The sequence below is a fragment of the Mastigoproctus giganteus genome, chromosome 11 (assembly GCF_048544385.1).
Source record: "Mastigoproctus giganteus isolate SK-2022 chromosome 11, ASM4854438v1, whole genome shotgun sequence".
Lineage (NCBI taxonomy): Eukaryota > Metazoa > Arthropoda > Arachnida > Uropygi > Thelyphonidae > Mastigoproctus > Mastigoproctus giganteus.
In genome coordinates, this window is record NC_143585.1 from 98,169,973 (window position 1) to 98,190,441 (window position 20,469).

The following is a 20,469-nucleotide window of genomic DNA, read 5'->3' on the forward strand; positions in this document are numbered from 1 at the left end:
AAATTTCCGCACGTCTATCCTACATCTGTCTTTCCTCAATTTGAATTTATGCCCTCTCAGGTGATTTTTCTGAGCTAGAGGAAGAATCCCATCAGCATTGAGCATGCTTAAACCATTCAAGGCTTTATACACCTCTATCAGATCACCTCGCTGGTGCCTAGTCTCCAGACACTGTAATTTGCAAAACTTAAGCCTTTCTTCGTAAGAGCACCCCTTTGTTCCATTCACTAATCTTGTTGCCCTTCTCTGTACTCGTTCCAGCAGCTCTACATCCTTCTTGAAATGAGGCCTCCAGACCTGTATACAGTACTCTAGGTGTGGCCTGACCATTTGCCTTATACAAGGGAATAATCACCTCCTTATCCCTGCTGGAAAAATTGCTGTTTATCATTGACAATACTCCATGAGCTACTCTTGCAGCCCGTCTGCACTGCTCAGAGAATTTCATATCTGCCTGCACAACCACCCCCAAGTCCCTTTCATTCTCTACCACTATCAGTGTAGTACCACAGAGTTGATACGTTGCTCTGGGGTTGCTGTTTCCCATGTGTAGTACTTTACATTTGTCAATGTTAAACTTCATTTGCCACCTCTCAGCCCATCTGCTCAACCTTTCCAGATCCTGTTGCAGCAGCATAGTGTCAGTAGTGCCCTTGACAACCCTGCCAACCTTTGTATCGTCTGCAAACGTGGACATTAAGCTTGATATACCATCATCAATATCATTTATAAATACAGAAAACAATAATGGACCCAACACTGCGCCCTGAGGGACTCCACTAATAACATTAGTCCACGATGAGCAGTGTCCATTGATTACCACTCTCTGTCTTCTCCCCCTCAACCACCCCTTTATCCATAGCAGCAATTTGCCTCCAATGTCACACTGCTCCAATTTGTGTAACAGTCTTCCATGTGCAACAGTATCAAAAGCCTTTCTAAGATCCAAGTATATAATATCAAAGCTATTCCCTGCATCCAGTTCTTTTGTGACTGCATCATAGTATCCAATCAAATTTGTCAGGCAAGACTTCCCCTTAACAAAACCATGCTGTGTCCGAGCTATAACTGAAGTCTTGTCTAAATGATCCTGCAGTGCTTCTTTAACCAGTGCCTCCATTAATTTTCCTGAAACAGAAGTTAAGCTCACAGGTCTATAATTACTTGTGTCAGCCTTTGATCCTCCTTTGTGAATTGGGGTCACATTTGCACATTTCCAGTCTATGGGTACCTCCCCTGAGTCCAAGGAAGCTCTCATAATTATGGCTAAGGGTTTGCTTACTTCCTTTGCTGCCTCCTTTAATATAACTAGATAGATCCCATCCATCCCGGGTGCCTTTCTTGTGTTTATCTTCAACAGTTTCTCCTCCACTTTACTCCCAGTTATTTCAAGATTCTGTAGCTTACTGCTAGAGTTGAATACACCTCTGGCATTCCCCTTGCTGAATAACTCCTCATGTGTGAATGTCGATGCAAAATATTCATTTAGTTGGAGTAGCATACTGTCTTTATGGTCAGTTACGGTCGTTTACAACCCTGCCAACCTCTGTATCATCAGCAAACTTGGAAATTAATCCTGATATATCTTCATCAATATCATTGATAAATATACAAAACAACAATGGGCCCAACACTGAACCCTGGGGAACTCCACTAATAACATTTGTCCATGAAGAGCAATATCCATTGATTACTACTCTCTGTCGTCTCCCACTCAACTATCGCTTTATCCATTCTAGCACCTTACCCTTAGTGCCATACCTCTCCCATTTGTACAGCAGTCTTCCAGGTGAAACAGTATCAAAAGCTTTCCTGAAATCCAAGTATATGATATCAAAATTATTTTTGGCATTCAGTTCCTTTGTGAACACATCATAGTATCCAATCAAATTAGGCAGACAGGACCTCCATTTAACAAACCCATGCTGTGTCTTTACTATTACTGCAGTCTTGTCTAGATCATTCTGCAATGCTTCTTTAACCAGTGATTCCATTATTTTCCCCGAAACACAAGTTAAACTAACAGATCTGTAGTTACTTGTGTCACCTTTTAAATCCCCTTTGTGAATTGGTGATACATTTGTATGACTCCAGTCCATGAGGACCTCCCCTGAGTTCAAGGAAGCTCTCATAATTATGGTTAAGAGTTTGCTTACTTCCTTTGCTGCCTCCTTTAATATAACTGGATAGACCCCGTCCACCCCCAGGTGGCTTCCTTACGTTTAACTTCAATAATTTCTCCTCCACTTTGCTCTCAGTTATTACAAAATCACTTAGCTCCCTGTTAGTGTTTGATAAACGTCTGGCACTCCCCTCATTGAATGACTCCTTATGTGTAAATGTAGATGCAAAATATTCATTCAGTATCAGCTATCTGAGCATGATCATGAGTAATCAACCCATCTATCTTAAGTGGTCTAATCTGATTCATTCATCCCTTTCCTTCTAAAGTTTACATAAGTAATCTTTACTGTTTTTCTTTGCATCCTCTTTCAAAGATTTCTCGTAACCTGCTTTCGCGTGCCTAACCTCTTTTGTGACTTGATTACAGACTAGTTTATACCTGCTATAGGCTTCTGTGTCACCCGATACTTTATATGCATACCATATATTCTTCTTCTCTGCCACGAGCCTCATTAACTCATCTGATGTCCATTTAGGTCTAAATCTTAAACAATATTTCTTAGTTGGTATGAAAAACCTAGTAGCTTCCAAGATTAATTCTTTGAATGCATCCCCATTTTGAATTTGCTGTTGGTAACATTAGCATTAGCATTAGTAGAGGCATTTGATGCAAGAAAGCAAGCTTATGCAGCATCAGCCAAAAAAAAAAAAAACCCCACTTCCACTTCACCCCTCTGTTCGTTCAAAATACGAACAGAGGGGTGAAGTGGAAGTGGTTTTTTTTTTTTTTTTTTTTTTTTGGCTGATGCTGCATAAGCTTGCTTATGCAGCATCAGCCAAAAAATCGAGAAATCTTTGAAATCTTTGAAAGAGGATGCAAAGAAAAACAGCAAAGAGTCCTTTACTTATGTAAACTTTAGAAGGAAAGGGATGAATGAATCAGATTGGACCACTTAAGATAGATGGGTTGATTATTGATGATCATGCTCATCATCATCAGTTGGTCCCACAGTATAGAATTTAAATACTGTCTCAGACCACCATAGTCACATTTACGAAAGCAAAAACCTTCCCTTTACCCCTCATGGTAGTTACCTCTGAGTAAATCCCACTTCAGCGCACTGTGATCACTACAACCTAGTGGTTCCTTTATCTGCAGATTCTTAATGCATGAAGAATCACTACTGATAATCAGATCAAGAGTATTACTCCCTCTAGTTTCTTCCTGAACATGCTGCTGTAGAAAGCAATCATCCAATAAATCCACAAAAGCCTTGCTAGTGTGAGAGTGACCAACCCACAAATTCCAATCAATCTCTCCCCCATTATACGACACTGATTTATTGGGCCACTCTATTTCTCTGCATAATTGCTCATTATACTCATCAGATTCATTAGGCCACACACATGTACTCTTTATTTTTCCTTTCCCAGTGCTTACGTCACACCAAACAGACTCAACATTGCATTTTCCATGCAATACAGATGAGTTCTCATAAGCTGTCTTTTCTTGCCTAACCTCCTTTGTGATTTGATTACAGACTAATTTATATCACCTGATAATTTATATGCATCCCATGCACTTTTCTTCTCTGCCACGTGTCCCATTAGTTTATCTGACATTCAAACTTTGAACAGTATACCTTTGTTGGTATGAAAAGTCTAGTAACTTCTTTGCTTACTTCCCTGAATATTTCCCATTTAGAATTTGCTCTTGGTAATGCCATAAGTTGGTTCCACTGTACACAATTTGAAAACTGTCTGAGACCACTGTAATCACTTTTACTTACCCTCATGTTTTGGGAATTCACTGTTTCAGGGTCATCAGGTCTGTGGGGTTAGAACATTGGCTTGAGGTATAATTGGTTTGAGGTACCTCAAACCAATGTTCTAACCACACAGGCCTGAAGATAGGATACAGCGAGTTCCTGAAACATAGACAGAATTGTTTAAGGGTTTGGCATTGAGGTGTTTCAATCATTCAAACTGCACCATTTTAATAAAAAATTACTTAAATCTATCACATGATATAATAGTGTGGTCGTAATTAATTAATTACCTCACAATAATGAGCAATCATATAGATCCCATCCTGCAATTAATTAGAAACAAAAGAAGTGTTTTGTTTTTAAGAGCATTAGGTCACTACTTATATTACAAACAGGAATAAACATGGTAACGAATGGGCCTGGAGTACTGGGGTCCATAGTTCACAAATACACATATAGTTATAGTTATTACCCAGTTTATTAACAAAACAAATTATAATAAAATTATAATAAAATATAATAAGATAAAACCAGTAGCTTTCGGGACGCGTGTCCCTTTGTCAACTGACAAGTTAATACAAATTTTGAATACAATACAACGAGCAAAGTGGCATGTTAATCATGCGTCATTGTTGTTGTACGGACGTGTGCTGCTTCTACGCCACTGATCATCCAGCAATAAAACGGTAGTTTCCAGGATGGGATGTAGACGCATGCCTTTCTGGCGATTTAATGCCTTAGAATTGTTTATTATGTTGAGTGACTCTAGCCATAGGCGGTGGCGAAAGTGTCGTGAGTGGTCCACTATCTCAAAGTCGCGTTTGGGGTCAAGATCGTGGTTGGTGGTCCAAAAATGTTCTGCGACCGCGGACTGGTCAGTTTCGGCAAGCCGGATTGCTCTGTCGTGTTCTGTGAGGCGATCTTGGAGACGTCTTGATGTCTCCCCTATGTAGCAACTGTTACAGTCTCTGCAGGTGATACGATACACCACATTGCTGTGTAAGACAGGTGTGACAGCAGTCTTCACGTTGGAGACAAGTGACCGTAGGTTCCTGCAGGGTAATTGCACACATTTGATGTTGTAGCTTCTAAGGACCTTCGAGATGCGTCCTGACACTCCTGGATAATACGGAATGTAGGCGGACGATATACCGACCTGCTTCGGAGCTCTTGGTTTGGATGTGAGTTCTTCTGCCTGTAACAGGCATCTGCTTAGTACATGGGGTGGATAACCGCATCTGGTTAGGTCCGTCTTCACGCGGGAGATCTCGTTACGCCTAATTGTGTCGGTGCTGGAATGGCTCTAAGCCCTGGAGAATAGGGTGCGGGCAGTGCTATTGAGATGGCTTGGTGCGTGGCCGGACCCGTAGTTGGTGAATTGACCGCACCACATGGGTTTGCGGTATACTGAGGTCTCTAGACGTGGGCCTACGCGATGTACCAGGACATCTAGAAATGGGAGCGAACCGTTCACCTCTGATTCTATGGTAAACTTGATGAAATTAGATAGGGAGTTGAGATATTCCAGCAGTGTAGTTTCAGAACCCAGTGGTATTACGGTAAAGATATTGTCAACGTATCTACACCATGTTGTAATAGGTGTAGGTGGGTTCTGGTGTATCTGCTCCTCCAGGTCTTCCATGGCGATGTTAGCTACTACGGAACTGACAGGGGCACCCATAGCAGTGCCATGTACTTGTTTGTAGAGTGAGTCTTCAAAGGTGAAGATGCTGCTTGATAAGCATAGGTTGAGGGCGGTACAGATGTCATCAGTGGATAGTGATGTCCTGGATTGGACATCACTATCCACTGAATACAATACATCGTTGTATTGTATTCAAAATTTGTATTAGCTTGTCAGTTGACAAAGGGACACGCGTCCCAAAAGCTACTGGTTTTATCTTATTATATTTTATTATAATTTGTTTTGTTAATAAACTGGGTAATAACTATAACTATATGTGTATTAGGAATAAACATGTTTATATTCAGAGTAAGATAACTGAAGTGTACCTCATCCCTTTCCTTAATTTCAAACCAGCCTTTAACTTTCCATCGTTGTTGTGTTTGATATACATTTTCGTTATTGTCCAAGATGCGCCAAGTGCGATGTGCATCTCTCTTTCGAACAGTGCTGGAAGGTATGCTTTCTATCAGTGGAGGATATTCAAGCTCTTCTACAAGAACAAACTTGGTCGGATCTTCTATACGACGAGCTTTTATAAGAGCCTGAAAATACAATAAAGGGTGCAATGCTTATTTTGTTTGTGAACTATCAGCTTATATAAATGTAAGTAAACTACTTTCCTACTAGCTTAGATGCATAAATTTGCATCAGCAAACATCAGAATTTGTAATTTTTAACTTGCCCAGAAATTTCAAATGAATGCCCAGCTATTTAATAGGTATTGCTGCCTGCAAAAGCCCAAATATTTCTTTATATTATGCATGGCATAGTGTCACATCTTTACAATAGGAATTTGGTATCTCACATTGGTCCACCAGATTGTAAACATGAGATGACAGTGTATATTATGGTATGTGATATTCGAAGAGTGTTTTTTTTTTTTTTTATGAAAACCCCGATCATGTGAAGTATTAAAACCTATAGTACTCAGTACCAACCATGAGTTGAAGGTTAAAAAGATGAAAGAAGATACTTGTTGACAATAGACTCAAATGTCTATAGATTTTAATTTTCAGGAAATATGTATGAATGCAGACACTTTGTCCCAGAAAATGTAAGTTGAATGAATAAATGAGGAAAAGTTAGTTCTGTGAATTTGAAGTTGGACAGTAAAAGGATGTTGACTGGTTGCGGCACATGTTTGGAATGGTTTGGAAGAGAGAGTGGAAATCATAGAAGCCAATTCAGAAGAACAGTGCCCATGGAAGTATCTGTAGAAAAGGCATGCAGCAGAAGCAGAACATCTGTGAGACAGAGAGTGGAGAGACTTGTTAGAGATGAGTCATTAACTAACTTAACTGTCTTCCTTTGAATGGAATCTAGAATCCTGAGAGACGTTTTGGGGGCACTGCCCCAGATGTGGGAACAATATTCCATGATAGGGCACATTCGTGATTTATACATAGTGAACAGCTGTTGGAAGAAAAGTAAAACCGAGAGAGAAAGAGAAAACACAGTTTTTTAGATGCAGAGGAAGCAATATTTGTAATGTGCTTATGTCAAGAGAGATTATAAGTCAGGGTAATTCCCAATAGAGATATATGATCTTGCCAGAAATCAGAGTGTCATCGAGGATAAGCATAGGAGCAGAAGAATCCTTTTTGTGAGATATAACACAGGACTGAGTTTTAGAAGGATTGAAATAAAGTTATCTTTGAAGATAACTTTGCCCCACTGGAGAATACCTTGGAGATCAGAATTTAATTTGATAGTGGATATTCAAGAAGTTGAAGCTGTTTCTGCAGGGCAAAGTTTCTCAAACTGGAAGGTTGAATGCAATGTGCTATCATCAACAAAACTATGCATAGGATTGCTGGTCAACAGGAGAAGGTCATTAATATACAAGAGGAAAAGAGTGGGAGAAAGAACTGAACCTTAGGGAACACCTGCATTTGTTGAGAAGTCAGAAGACAGAGAGCCACCTACAATCCCACAGTGAGCAGTCAGAGAGAAAACTCAATTCCCAATTACAAAAAACAGTTGGCAAACCATAAGATGGAAGTTTATTAAGGAGACCTTTAAGCTACTGTGAAAAATTCTACCCCACAGGCTCTCTAGGGCTGATTTAATGCTCTCATCACATACTCCCTCCTATCATGTCTGGGCAGAAACGCAGACACTTTCAATCCTTGTTTGTAATTTTTCCTCAACATTGCCCTGTTATATATTGTTATAATAACAATATCATTGTTATAATGTATAACAATACAAAAGAGAACAGCTCCTCTAGAATGTCATCAACTTTATCCCCCCCCTTGCAGAAATACCCTGATCCTATTCCACCTATCTTTTTTTCTACTGAGAGTCACTGAGAACTGCAACCTCCTGTGGGATAAGAGACCACTGCTGTTGAGGTTATTGTGTTTGCTGTTGCTCGAGTTGGGCAGTTAGTATCAGTATTAGTAGTGGCAAATGATGCAAGAAAGGAAGCTAACACAGTATCACCAAAAAAATCCATTTTACCTATTATTATTATTAATAGCTACATGGTGCATGGAAGCCTGCGGCTTATGCTGCATCAGTCAAAAAAACAAACAAACACAAAAACAAAATCCCCTGGTTAACCTGAGAGAGAGAGAGAGAGAGAGAGAGAGAGTCAAAAGTAAAGGGAATCACCAAGAAAGAGAAGAATGATGATATCCAGCTCAGGACCCTAGGTGTGCCAAGCCCATACTCACCAGATGTGAGCCCCTATGCCTTCTAATAATTTGTCTAGTTCTTTCTTGAATTTATTCAAACTATCCACTTCCACAACAATGGGTGGAAGCTTGTTCTAACAATGAACTACTGATTGGCTGAAGGCAAACTTCCATAGATCTAGTCTGCCACCATCCTCAATTTGAATTTATGGCCCCTCATGTGTATAGTGTGAGCAAGAGGCAGAATCCCATCAGCGTTAAGTTTCCTCAAGCCATTCAAACAAGCCTTAAACACCTCAATCAGATCATCTTGCCTAGGTGCCTAGTCTCCAGATGTTTCAATTTTCAGAACTGAAGCCTTTCTTGGTAAGAGCATCCTTTTGTCCCCCCTTATAAATCTTGATGCCCTTCTCTGTACACATTCCAGCAGCTCCACATCCTTTTTAAAATGAGGTCTCTGGGCCTGTATGCACTACTTAATATGAAGCTTGACCACTGCCTCAGTTGAGTGCTTGATGGGTCCCTATCTTTTATTCTTTCAAGGACATCAACCCTGTCCTTCAAACCCTCACATAAGCTCACCAGAATGCTGAATTCGCACCTGACCTACTTATGTTTTTACATTGAATACACAGGAAGCTATCTCCCTTTGCTGTATCACGTGTCTGGCTAAAGGCAATTTTGCAAAAGGAACAATGTGCAGAGCACATTACCCCTAATACATAAGAGAACTGCCACCGATAGTTCTCACACGAGCTGAAGCATTCTCACTGATCTGAGCCTTTTGTTTCTCTTCTCTAATTCAAGGCATGATTCTAGCCTAAATTTAAATATATGCACAAAACTGAGCATAATATATATCAACTGGGTTATTTCACAGCAGAACTGGTACACTATTTTAAGTTATGTTATGTTATGAGATTGTGTTTATAGTGCTATATGTTTATAGTTTATCGACTTATATAGAAGACTACTAAATCATGTTTATATCGTTAAATTCCCCAATATATTATAATCAAAACTTGATTTATATTGTTTATATCAATACAGTAATGATGGCAGCAGACTACAACTTTCATTTTTAAGCAACTTTGAAAACCAAGTAAATAACAAATTAACTAACTTTATCAGACAACCATAAGTAACAATTGCAGTATTAATTTTAAACAAAAATTAATAATTTTTAAGTAATAAAAAGTGTTCTTAGCAGCTCTCACAAAGTGATCTTTTTACTGTAGTCGCAATAGCAGAAGATGTTTGGTAAATGTACTTAAAGGGTTAGTATTAGTAGTGACAAATGGTGCAAGGAAGCAAGCTTATAACATTTTTTGGCTGATGTTGCAAGCATCAGCCAAAAAAAAAAAAAATGCAAGTTTATGAACTGGATGTATTTAATAGGGAATTACAATTTAGGTTGTGATACTTTAAGGATAGCATAACAGCAGTCAAAGAGGAAACTTGAAGTGGCAGAACAAGCAGTGGACAGATGGATCATACTGCTTGAACTCTCTGAGCAACATTTGAGAGATGCAGTTCAACAGAAATAACCACATATATTAAATTAGCTATGGATTCTACTGCAGGATAATTCTATGCCACATACTGCATAAGTGACAGTAACAGTTAGCAGAGCATTTTTGGGCATTTCTGACCTTAAACTAAGAGAAAAAAAATTTGGTAGCAATAATGCTTGGCAGCTCCAATTTTGAATGGAATCCTTTAGAATTACATTCTTACCAAAGTGGTCCTGTATTGTCTCCTTAACCACAGATTCCACAATCTTGCCTACACATAAGTCAATCTCACTTGTCTATAGTTTTCCCCAACTCTCTGACTTCTTTACAGATGGGAAATATTAGGGCTTCTGCAAACGAAGAGAAAATATCCTGGAGGCTAATTATGATTTAATTAACAATAGTAATGGTTTGATAGGCCTACATGCTGTCAATGGCAATCACATGCTGAACATACTGTCAATGATTCAAATAAATGGAGACAAATTTCATTCCTTAATTTGCTTGAAATTACCTGAGCAAGAATGTCTTGTGCTGTGCTTGTAATAGGAGCTCTAAGAATAGCATAAGGTTGATCAGGAGATACATTATAAATACATACAAGAAAATTTTCTTCACTTTCTTCCCAGTCATGGAGTTCATCTCCACTTAAATCTATGTCTTGCTTCTTCTGAAATGAAAGAATGTATTTAGTGTTATTTACATGAAAAGAAAAATTAAATTAATAAAGAGCAAAAATAATAACTGAGTAAATATATGAACATAAGAATTAAATATGTATTTGGGGGTTGACTTGGCCAAGGAAACAGAGATGATTCCTCATTGCTGAGGGGATTTCCTTCTAGCTCCAATGGAAAATTATACAGGGTGTCTCAGAAATATTGGTACAAATGTTTAGGGGAGGTAGATAACATCTAAAGGAATGTGAATCGCATAGGAACCCATAACTGGAAACGTAACCGTAAGTTGGTACACGGCGCTGTTCATCAGTTCGCGAAAATTTCTGGTTTACTCATTCAAGCAGTAGTCGCCACACGAAGAGCATGCATCGATATATGAACTGTGAGCTAGCAGACATGCACCTAGTGTACGGATTAGCAGAGGGCCCACATGCAGCACAACATCGCTTCACAATAAATGTGTGGGCAGGTATGGTCGGTGACTGCTTAGTCGGCCCATACCTGTTACCATCCTGCATGAACTCCGCTAAATATCGGATCTTTCTTGAACAAGTTCTACCAGGGTTACTTGACAATGTTCCAGCAAATGTGAGACGCAAAATTTGGTTTCAGCATGACGGGGCACCTACCCATTATGGAAGGTGTGTTTGTGACCATTTGAACAGATGTTTGGGCATCGATGGATTGGCCGTGGTGGACCCGTTGCCTGGCCCCCACGCTTACCTGATTTATCAAGCCTTGATTTCTTTCAGTGGGGGACCTCAAATCTATTGTGTATGAATCGCCCGTGGAGATGGAAATGGATCTCGTGGCGAGACTCGTCTGCGCTGCTGCTACTGTCAAAGAAACTCCAGGTGTGTTCGACCGTGTCCGCCAATCCATGCTGCGTCAGTGTCACACATGCATCGCGTCTCATTGTGGAACCTTCGAGCATCTGTTGCACATGAAATGCATCCATCTCATACTGCATTGTTAATATTATGTCAAATAAATGTTTGCCACTAATTACTGTCTTGTGTCATTTCTGCTTCTTGTGCCTCTGCTACTACTTTCCCGTGACATTTCTGGTTATGGGTTCCTATGTGATTTGCATTCCTTTAAATGTTACCTACCTCCCCGTAAACGTTTGTACCAATATTTTTAAGACACCCTGTATATATACATTTTTTACAAATAGTATTAGTATTTGCAAAATAATGCAAAAAAACAAGCTTATACAGCTTCAGCCAAAAAACACTACCTACTTTTACCTACATGTTTTTTTGGGAGCTGCTAACTGGAACTTTATTGATTTGAAATTATTGTTTTCTCTCATTTTTGATTTAAATTTAATAGTGAAGTATTTGTTTGTAATTTCCTAATTAATTTGGTCTATTTGTTCTTTACATGGCACTTGTAGTTGCTTAAAAAACCACAGTTGAACTCTACTGGCATTGTTTAAACTCGAATGTCTAGAATTTTTCTAGAGTGAGACACATATAGCAGATACTGGAGATTTCCACGTAGCTTTGTAGCAGTGTAATCAGAATCGGACGAGGGCTAATATACTATAATTTAAAGAAATGCATAAGTGTTTTAACAACTTTATCATGTAGTCCATAACATACAACATTAATATTTGTTGAACTTTTAGTATCAGTGATTTGGCATATATATATATTATCGCAAATAGGTCGTTCAAGACTTTGAATCACACAGGTTGGCAATAGATAATTAAATTTATTATCTATTATAACTAATTAGAATTTACAAATGTAATGTTATAGCGTAATACATAAAACTTAAACTTGATAGGAGATAAGGAATTCATAAAATGTAAACTTGGTAGGAGATATGAAACACATATACCGTAAGCTCGATATTGAAATAAGTATATTTTCAATAACATAAACTTCTTAGCATAACCAGTGCATAGTGTTATTACTGCATTAAGATAAAAGTTTAATGTAGTATTGTTAATTATATTGAATTGAACCAAAATCATGCATCAGACCAGAGCAGAAAAGCAAAAGGCTCAAGGTAGCGGGAATGCCGTGGTTCAGGGGAGAACTGAGGAGTGGGGTTTTCCTCTGAATCACAGTCTTATGAAATGTACTGCTTGTATGATGTTTGTGGACTATCTGGGACAGAACATGATATTGCAAAGGGGATTTCGTGTCTTTGTGTGTGTGCTTGATGTAAAGAGTGTGAGGATATTGGGTGTAAACTCAGTGTTGTTATGGGTCTTTATGAAAGCTTGAAGAACAGGATGGATGTGCTCGAAGGATTTAAATTGGGGTCCCATCAAGCTCTCAGCTGCCCACATCGTCACAGCTTGCAGTTGATCATCAATGTCACTGTGTTGAATCATCAACACAAAGGCAACATGCACTGGTCCCACAGGAGCTAGTTGTTGTCAGTGACTCTATTGTCAGAGAAATGGGAAATATATTGTACAAAAAGGATGGGTGGGAAAGGGCCAGGGTATGTCTACCAGAGACAAAAGCTAATGATGTTGTAGATTTGATATCACCTTTTAAAGGCAAAAAAGGTGATATTGTTGTACATGTTGGCACTAATGATTAATAGTAGGAGATCTGTGAACTTACATAACAAGTACAGGTCAATGCTGAAAAAAAGTCACGAGTCAGTTTTAAAATAGAAACTATCTGCAATTCAAGACACGACAGGAGGGAGTATATGATGAGCCTTGACAATCAATTTGGCTGTGGAGAGATTGTGCAAGGCTCATGGGGTACAATTTTTCCCAGCATGGTCTGCGCTTGTTAACAGAAGAGACTGCCTCTACAGGGATGGGATAAACTTAAATAGAAAGGTTGCAAGAATATTTGCTGATGATATAGAGACAATGTTAGGTGGGAGGAAATCTGCTAGCTAGGGGGAATTCATAGACTAATAGATTAACAGTAGCCGCAGGCAGAGGTGAAAGTGATTCTTGCACTGTTTCTATTGGAATGAGCAGCAGCCTGGAAAGCAAGGTGCTAGGGATTTCAAGAACTGCTGGGATTCATCATGGAACAAGTAAATATTTGGGCTGTGTTTGGGTAACTAAGCATAAGAATAGGTGCATACTTGGATGTACACCAATGCTAGGAGTATAGTAAATATATTCAAAGAATTTGAAGTGTAGGTGAAGACATCAGAGGCAGATACTGTTGAGTTATCAGAGATGTGGTGTGACACAGACACAAGGAAACAATGAGTACAGAAAGGACAGACATGATAGAAAGGGAGAAGGGGGTTATGCCATTAGTTAGAAAACACAAAATCTAATGCAGTGCATCCAGTTGACATGAGTGGACAGTGTAGTGCTGAATTACTTTGGTGTGATATAAGAACTGGGAAAGATAAAACGAGGGAAGGAGTGTGTTATAGGCCTAATGACTCTGATGAGTACAACAAACAACTGTACAGAGAAATAGAGTGGGCCAGTAAATTAGAATGTCTTATAATGAGAAAATTTAACTTTCCAGATACTGACTAGAACTTGTGGATTGGTCACTTGCACACTAGCAAGAATTTTGTGGATATATTGGATGACTGTTTTCTATAGCAGTTTGTTTGAGAGGCAACCAGATGGAGTAATACTCTAGATCTGATTATCAGCAGTGATTATTCATGCATTAAGAATTTTCAGATAAAAGAAACACTAGGTGGCAATGATCACATGTACTGATGTGGGATTTACTTAAAGATATAACTGTCATCTTAAACATATAATGGTAAAGGGAAGGGTTTTTGCCTTCGTAAAGTTGACTATGATGGTTTAAGATAGTTTTTAAATTCTATAGAGTGGCACCAACTGCAAATTCTAAATGGGAAGCATTCAAAGAATTAATCTTGGATGTTACTAGGTTTTTCATAAAAACTAAGAAATACTACGAAAATTTATTTTGTTTAAACTAAACTAGAATTAATTGTAATTCTAGTTTAGTTTGCTCTGAGAAACAAAATAAATTTTCGTAATGAATCCAGAGCACTTAGGCCTTTTTTACTAAGAAATACTGTTCAAGGTTTAGGCCTAAATGGTTGTCAGATGAAGTAATGAGATGCGTGGCAGAGAAGAAAAATGAATGGGATGCTGGAGCCTTGATTGGCATTTGCATTACCATTAGTAGAGGCATATGATGCAAGAAAGCAAGCTTATGCAGCATCAGCCAAAAAAAAAAAAAAAAACCCTTTCACTTCACCCCTCCGTTCGTTCGAAATACCTGTCCAGCTGAGCCTTAAATTTATTTAGGCTATCAACTTCCACAACAAGGGATGCAAGTCTGTTCCACCAACCAACTAACCGCTGGCTAAAGGCAAATTTCCACACATCTATCCTACATCTGTCTTTCCTCAATTTGAATTTATGTCCTCTCAGGTGATTATTCTGAGCAAGAGGCAGTATCCCATCAGCATTCACCATGCTCAAACCATTCAAGGCTTTGTACACCTCTGTCAGATCACCTCGCCGGTGCCTAGTTTCCAGACACTGTAATTTGCAAAACTTCAGCCTTTCTTCGTAAGAGCAACCCTTCGTTCCGTTCACAAACCTTGTTGCTCTTCTCTGTACTCGTTCCAGCAGCTCTACATCCTTCTTGAAATGAGGCCTCCAGACCTGTATACAGTACTCAAGGTGCGGCCTGACCATTGCCTTATACAAGGGAATAATCACCTCCCTATCCCTGCTAGAAAAATTCCTGTATATCATTGATAAGACACCATGCGCTACTCTTGCAGCCCATCTGCACTGCTCAGAGAACTTCATATAAAGTAAAAGTAAAGTGCAGCCATTATCAACCCACTGCAGGGTGGAAGCCTCCTTAACAATTCATGCTGAGGGAAATGGACCATAATCTGCCACGCTGGTCCAGTGCGGGTTGGCAGATCGACCGTATTCAGCAGTCAGGGGCTTGAACCCCGGTCTACTCAAAGAGCGTATGCTACTGCACTCCCGCTCCTGCCCACTCGGCTACGGAGAACTTCATATATGCATGCACAATTACCCCAGATCCTTTTCATTCTCTACCACTGTCAGTGTAGCAACACAGAGTTGATACATTACTCTGGGGTTGCTGTTTCCCATATGTAGTGCTTTACATTTGTGAATTTTAAACTTCATTTGCCACCTCTCAGCCCATCTGCTCAACCTTTCCACATCCTGTTGCAGCAGCATAGTGTCAGTAGCATCCTTAACAACCCTGCCAACCTTTGTATAGTCTGCAAACTTGGACATTAAGCTTGATATACCATCATCAATATTATTTATAAATACAGAAAACAACAATGGACCCAACACTGAACCCTGAGGGACTCCACTAATAACATTAGTCCAAAGATGAGCAGTGTCCATTAATTACCACTCTCTGTCTTCTGCCACTCAACCATCCCTTTATCCAGAGCAACAATTTGCCACCAATGCCACATTGCTCCAATTTCTGCAGCAGTCTTCCATGTGCAACAGTATCAAAAGCCTTTCTAAGATCAAAATATATAATATCAAAGTTATTCCCTGCAGCCACTTCTTTTGTGACTGCATCATATTATACAATCAAATTGGTCAGGCAAGACTTTCCCTGAACAAAACCATGCTGTGTCCGAGCTATAACTGAAGTCTTGTCTAGATGATCCTGCAGTGCTTCTTTAACCAATGCCTCCATTAATTTTCCTGGAACAGAAGTTAAACTCACAGGTCTGTAATTACTTGTGTCAGCCTTTGATCCTCCTTTGTGAATTGCACATCTCCAGTCTGTGGGTACCTCCCCTGAGTCCAAGGAAGCTCTCATAATTATGGGTAATGGATTGCTTACTTCCTTTGCTGCCTCCTTTAATATAACTGGATAGATCCCATCCACCCCAGGTGCCTTTCTTGTATTTATCTTCAACAATTTCTCCTCCACTTTGCTCTCAATTATTACAAGATCATCTAGCTCACTGCCAGTGTTTACTTCATCTATGGCATTCCCCTTTCTGAATAACTCCTCATGTGTGAATGTAGATGCAAAATATTGATTTAGTTTGTTAGCTACCTGAGCAGGATCATGAACAGTTGAACCATCGATATCAAGTGGACCAATCTGATTCATCCCCTTCCTTCTAGAGTTTACATAAGTAAAGAACTCCTTGCTGTTTTTCTTTGAATCCCTTGCCAAAGATTTCTCGTAATCTGCCTTCGCCTGCCTAACCTCCTTTGTAACTTGGTTACAGATCAACTTATATCTATCATAGGCTTCTGTGTCACATGTTAATTTATATGTATCCCATGCATTTTTCTCCTCTGCCATATGTCTCATTAGTTCATCTGACATCCATTTAGGCCTGAACCTTGAACAATATTTCTTAGTTGGTATGTAAAGCCTAGTAGCTTCCAAGATAAGATCTTTGAATGCTTCCCATTTTGAGTTTGCTGTTGGTAACATCATCAGTTGGTCCCACTGTATAGAATTTAAATACTGTCTCAGACCATCCTAGTCGCCTTTACGAAAGCAATAACCCTTCCCTTTACCTCTGATGGTAGTTACCTCCTTGAGTAAATCCCACTTCAGCACACTGTGATCACTGCCACCTAGTGGTTCCTGTATCTGCAGGTTCTTAATGCATGAAGAATCACTACTGATAATCAAATCAAGAGTATTACTCCCTCTAGTTGCCTCCCGAACATGCTGATGTAGAAAACAGTCATCCAATAAATTCACAAAAGCCTTGCTAGAGTGTGAGTGACCAACCCACAAATTCCAGTCAATATCTGGGAAATTAAAATCCCCCCATTATAAGACTCTCTGATTTACTGGCTCACTCTATTTCCCTATACAGTTTTTTTTTATATTCATCAGAGTTATTAGGCCTATAGCACACTCCTACTCTCAATTTTGATCTCCCAATGCTTATGTCACACCAAACTAACTTGACACTGCACTGTCCAGCGATGTCGACTGGCTTCACTTCCTTGGATTTTATGTGTTTCTTAACTAATAGCATAACCCCTCCTCCCTTCCTATCTTGTCTATCCTTTCTGTAGACGTTGTACTCCCCAAATTCCAGTTCCGCATTTCTTATATCTGTGTGACACCATGTTTCTGATATTCCAACAATATCCGCCTTTGATACTTTGAGCAATAACTCAAATTCATCAAATTTATAAATTTAATTAGCATTAGCATTGTCTTGTCGATGATATACAGGGTTTCTCAAAAATACACGGCATAACTTCAGGAATGAGTTCCTCATATGTAGACAATAAAAATATTTTATATCAACATAGTTCCAGAAATGCTTGGTTTCCGAGTTTTGAAGGTCTGTCTATGACACTTAACTATTCACATCACCTTATAGTAATTGTTCAAAATGACTTTCTGCCTGAATTCAGGCCTCACATCGACGTCTCATGGACTCGCAAAGACGATGCCAAATTCCTGGCATGTTTCGTATTGTCTCACAACCTGCCACAATTCGATTGTGGAGAGTTTCCACATTAGCTACCGGAGTCGAATGACTTTAAATGGCCCCACAAGAAGGAATCTAGTGGGTTTAAATCAGTGAGATGGCTGAAATGTGCGGGAGCGCCATTGTGCATGAAGTGTGCTTATTGACGAATGATCAATGGCATGTCATCCAAGAAATCAGGCATGTTGTTTTCTAGAAAGTTTCTGTATGCCTGCCCTGTGAGTTTGTTTAGAAGTACATGGGGCCCAAATAACTTATCACCAAAAACACCTGCCCAGATGTTGAGGCTGAACTGCTATTGGTGATGTGATGGAAGAATTGCATGTGGGTTTTCCTCAGCCCATACATGCTGATTGTGAAAGTTTTAGATTCCATCTCGTGTGAACTGTGCTTTATCTGTGAATATCACTAAGGCAGGAAAGTGAGGATTTGTACCACACTGCTGCAAGAACCACTGGCAGAACATTACTAGCATAGGGAAATCTGCTGGCGACAAGGCCTGTATCGTTGCAACTCTGAGGATAGAGTTAGTGTTCTCACAACACTCTCCAAAGAGTCGAACGTTAAACAGCCAGTTGCACTGCTATTCTGCGTTTGCTGATTCCAGGAGTGGCATGCACAACATCCAAAATGTCCTCTTCTATGTCAGGAGTCGAGATCTTGGTTGTCTTCTGTCGGCAGCACGAGGTGTAAAGGTGCCATGTTCAAAAAGGAGGCGAATGATACCTTCAAACGTTTTCCTGTCTGGACATCTTTGTTCTGGGAGCCTTTTGTGGTACAAACAATGAGCCTCCAGAGCATTGCTGTCTGCCAAACCGTAAATAAAGTGCATATATGCTTGCTCCTGATTTAAGTACATGGTCGGAATGGAAAACCACCAGATTCTGTCAGTACCTTGTGACGAACGAAATCACCTGCGGGAGATAAGACATTCCAGTTAATAACTCAGGAACTAAGCATTTCCGGAACTATGATATAAATAGTTCCGGAAATGATATGATATTTATGATATGTGATATAAAATATTTTTATTGTCTACATATGAGGAACTCATTCCTGAAGTTATGTCGTGTATTTTTGAGACACCCTGTATAGGAATTTTGCTAGAAGGGACAGGGAAGTGATTATACTGTTGTACAAGGCAATGGTCAGGCCAAACTATGAGTACTGCATACAGGTCTATAGGTCTCATTTTAGGAAGGATACAGAGTTGCTAGAATAAGTAAAAAGAATGGCAACAAGATTGGTGAGGGGAACAAAGGGGTGCTCTTACCAAGAAAAGCTTAAGTTCTGAAAATTGCAGCACCTGGAGAGCAGGCACATGCGAGGTGATCTGATTGAGGTGTATAAGGCCTTGAATGGGTTGAGCAATTTGAATGCTGATGTAATTCTTCCTCTTGCTCAGATTAAGAACCTGGGGGGCATATATTCAAATTGAGGAAAGACAGTTGTAGAATAGTGTAAGAAATTTGCCTTTAGCCAGCAGGTAGTTGATTGGTGGAACAGACCTCCATCTCTTGTTGGGAGAAGTTGATAGTCTAAATAATAAATTTAAGGCTGAGTTCGAAAGGCATTTGGAATGAATTGAGGGGTGAAATGGAGGGTTTTTTTGGCTGATGCTACATCACATGCCTCTTACATCATATGCCTCTACTACTTGCTTTCTTACATCATATGCCTCTACTAATGCTAAATCAGCAGGCAACACAGAAGCATATGCTAATCTGTAATCAAGTCACATGCTAGGCAAGTAAAGGCAAGGCGCCTCCGTAGCCAGGTGGGCAGGAGCAGCAGTGCGTAGCACACGCTTCTTGATTAGACCGGGGTTTGAGCCCGTGACTATCAAATACAGAGGATGCAGAAAGGTTAGGGAATGACCGCCGCATATCCTTGGAGCAATATGGCCTTAGTTGCTAATGCTCCGAAAAACCAAATAACAAACAAACAACAAACAAGTGAAGGCAGATTACAAGAAATATTTGGCAAAGCATACAAAGAAAAACAGCAAAGACGTTTTGAATCAGATTGGGCTCCTTGATAACGATGGTTTGACTGTCGATGATCCCGCTCAGTTGTTGACAGACTGAACGAGTATTTTGCATATACATTCACACCAGTCAATATCTGGGAAATTTTATTTCCCAGATATTGACTGGAATTTGTAGTTTGGTCACTTGCACACTAGCAAGGCTTTTGTGGATTTATTGGATGATTGTTTTCTACATCAGCATGTTCGGGAGGCAACTAGAAGGAGTAATACTCTTGATTTGATTATCAGTAGTGATTCTTCATGCTTGTTTGTTTGTTATTTGGGTTTTAGGAGCATTAGCAACTAAGGCCATATTGCTCCAGGATATGCGGTGGTCATTCCCTGAATGACCTTTCTGCATCCTCCGTATTTGGTGGTGACGGGCTCGAACCCCGGTCTAATCAAGAAGCGTGTGCTACGCACTGCTGCTCCTTCCCACCTGGATACGGAGGCGCCCAGATTCTTCATGCATTAAGAATCTGCAGATAGAGGAACCACTAAGTGGCAGTGATCACAGTGTGCTGAAGTGGGATTTACTCAAAGAGGTAACTACCATCAGGGGTAAAGGAAAGGGTTATTGCTTTCGTAAAGGTGACTAT

At 39.7% G+C, this 20,469-nt stretch overlaps 1 protein-coding gene across 1 annotated transcript in view; it reads right to left on the minus strand.

Annotated features, from left to right (window-relative positions):
* LOC150078287 (uncharacterized) overlaps window positions 1-20,469 on the minus strand; it is a 910,840-nt gene that overhangs the window by 56,185 nt on the left and 834,186 nt on the right. The window contains 2 exon segments of the mRNA XM_090384522.1: window positions 5,907-6,122; window positions 10,248-10,380. Of these exon segments, the coding sequence (XP_090240648.1) occupies window positions 5,907-6,122; window positions 10,248-10,380 (349 nt within the window).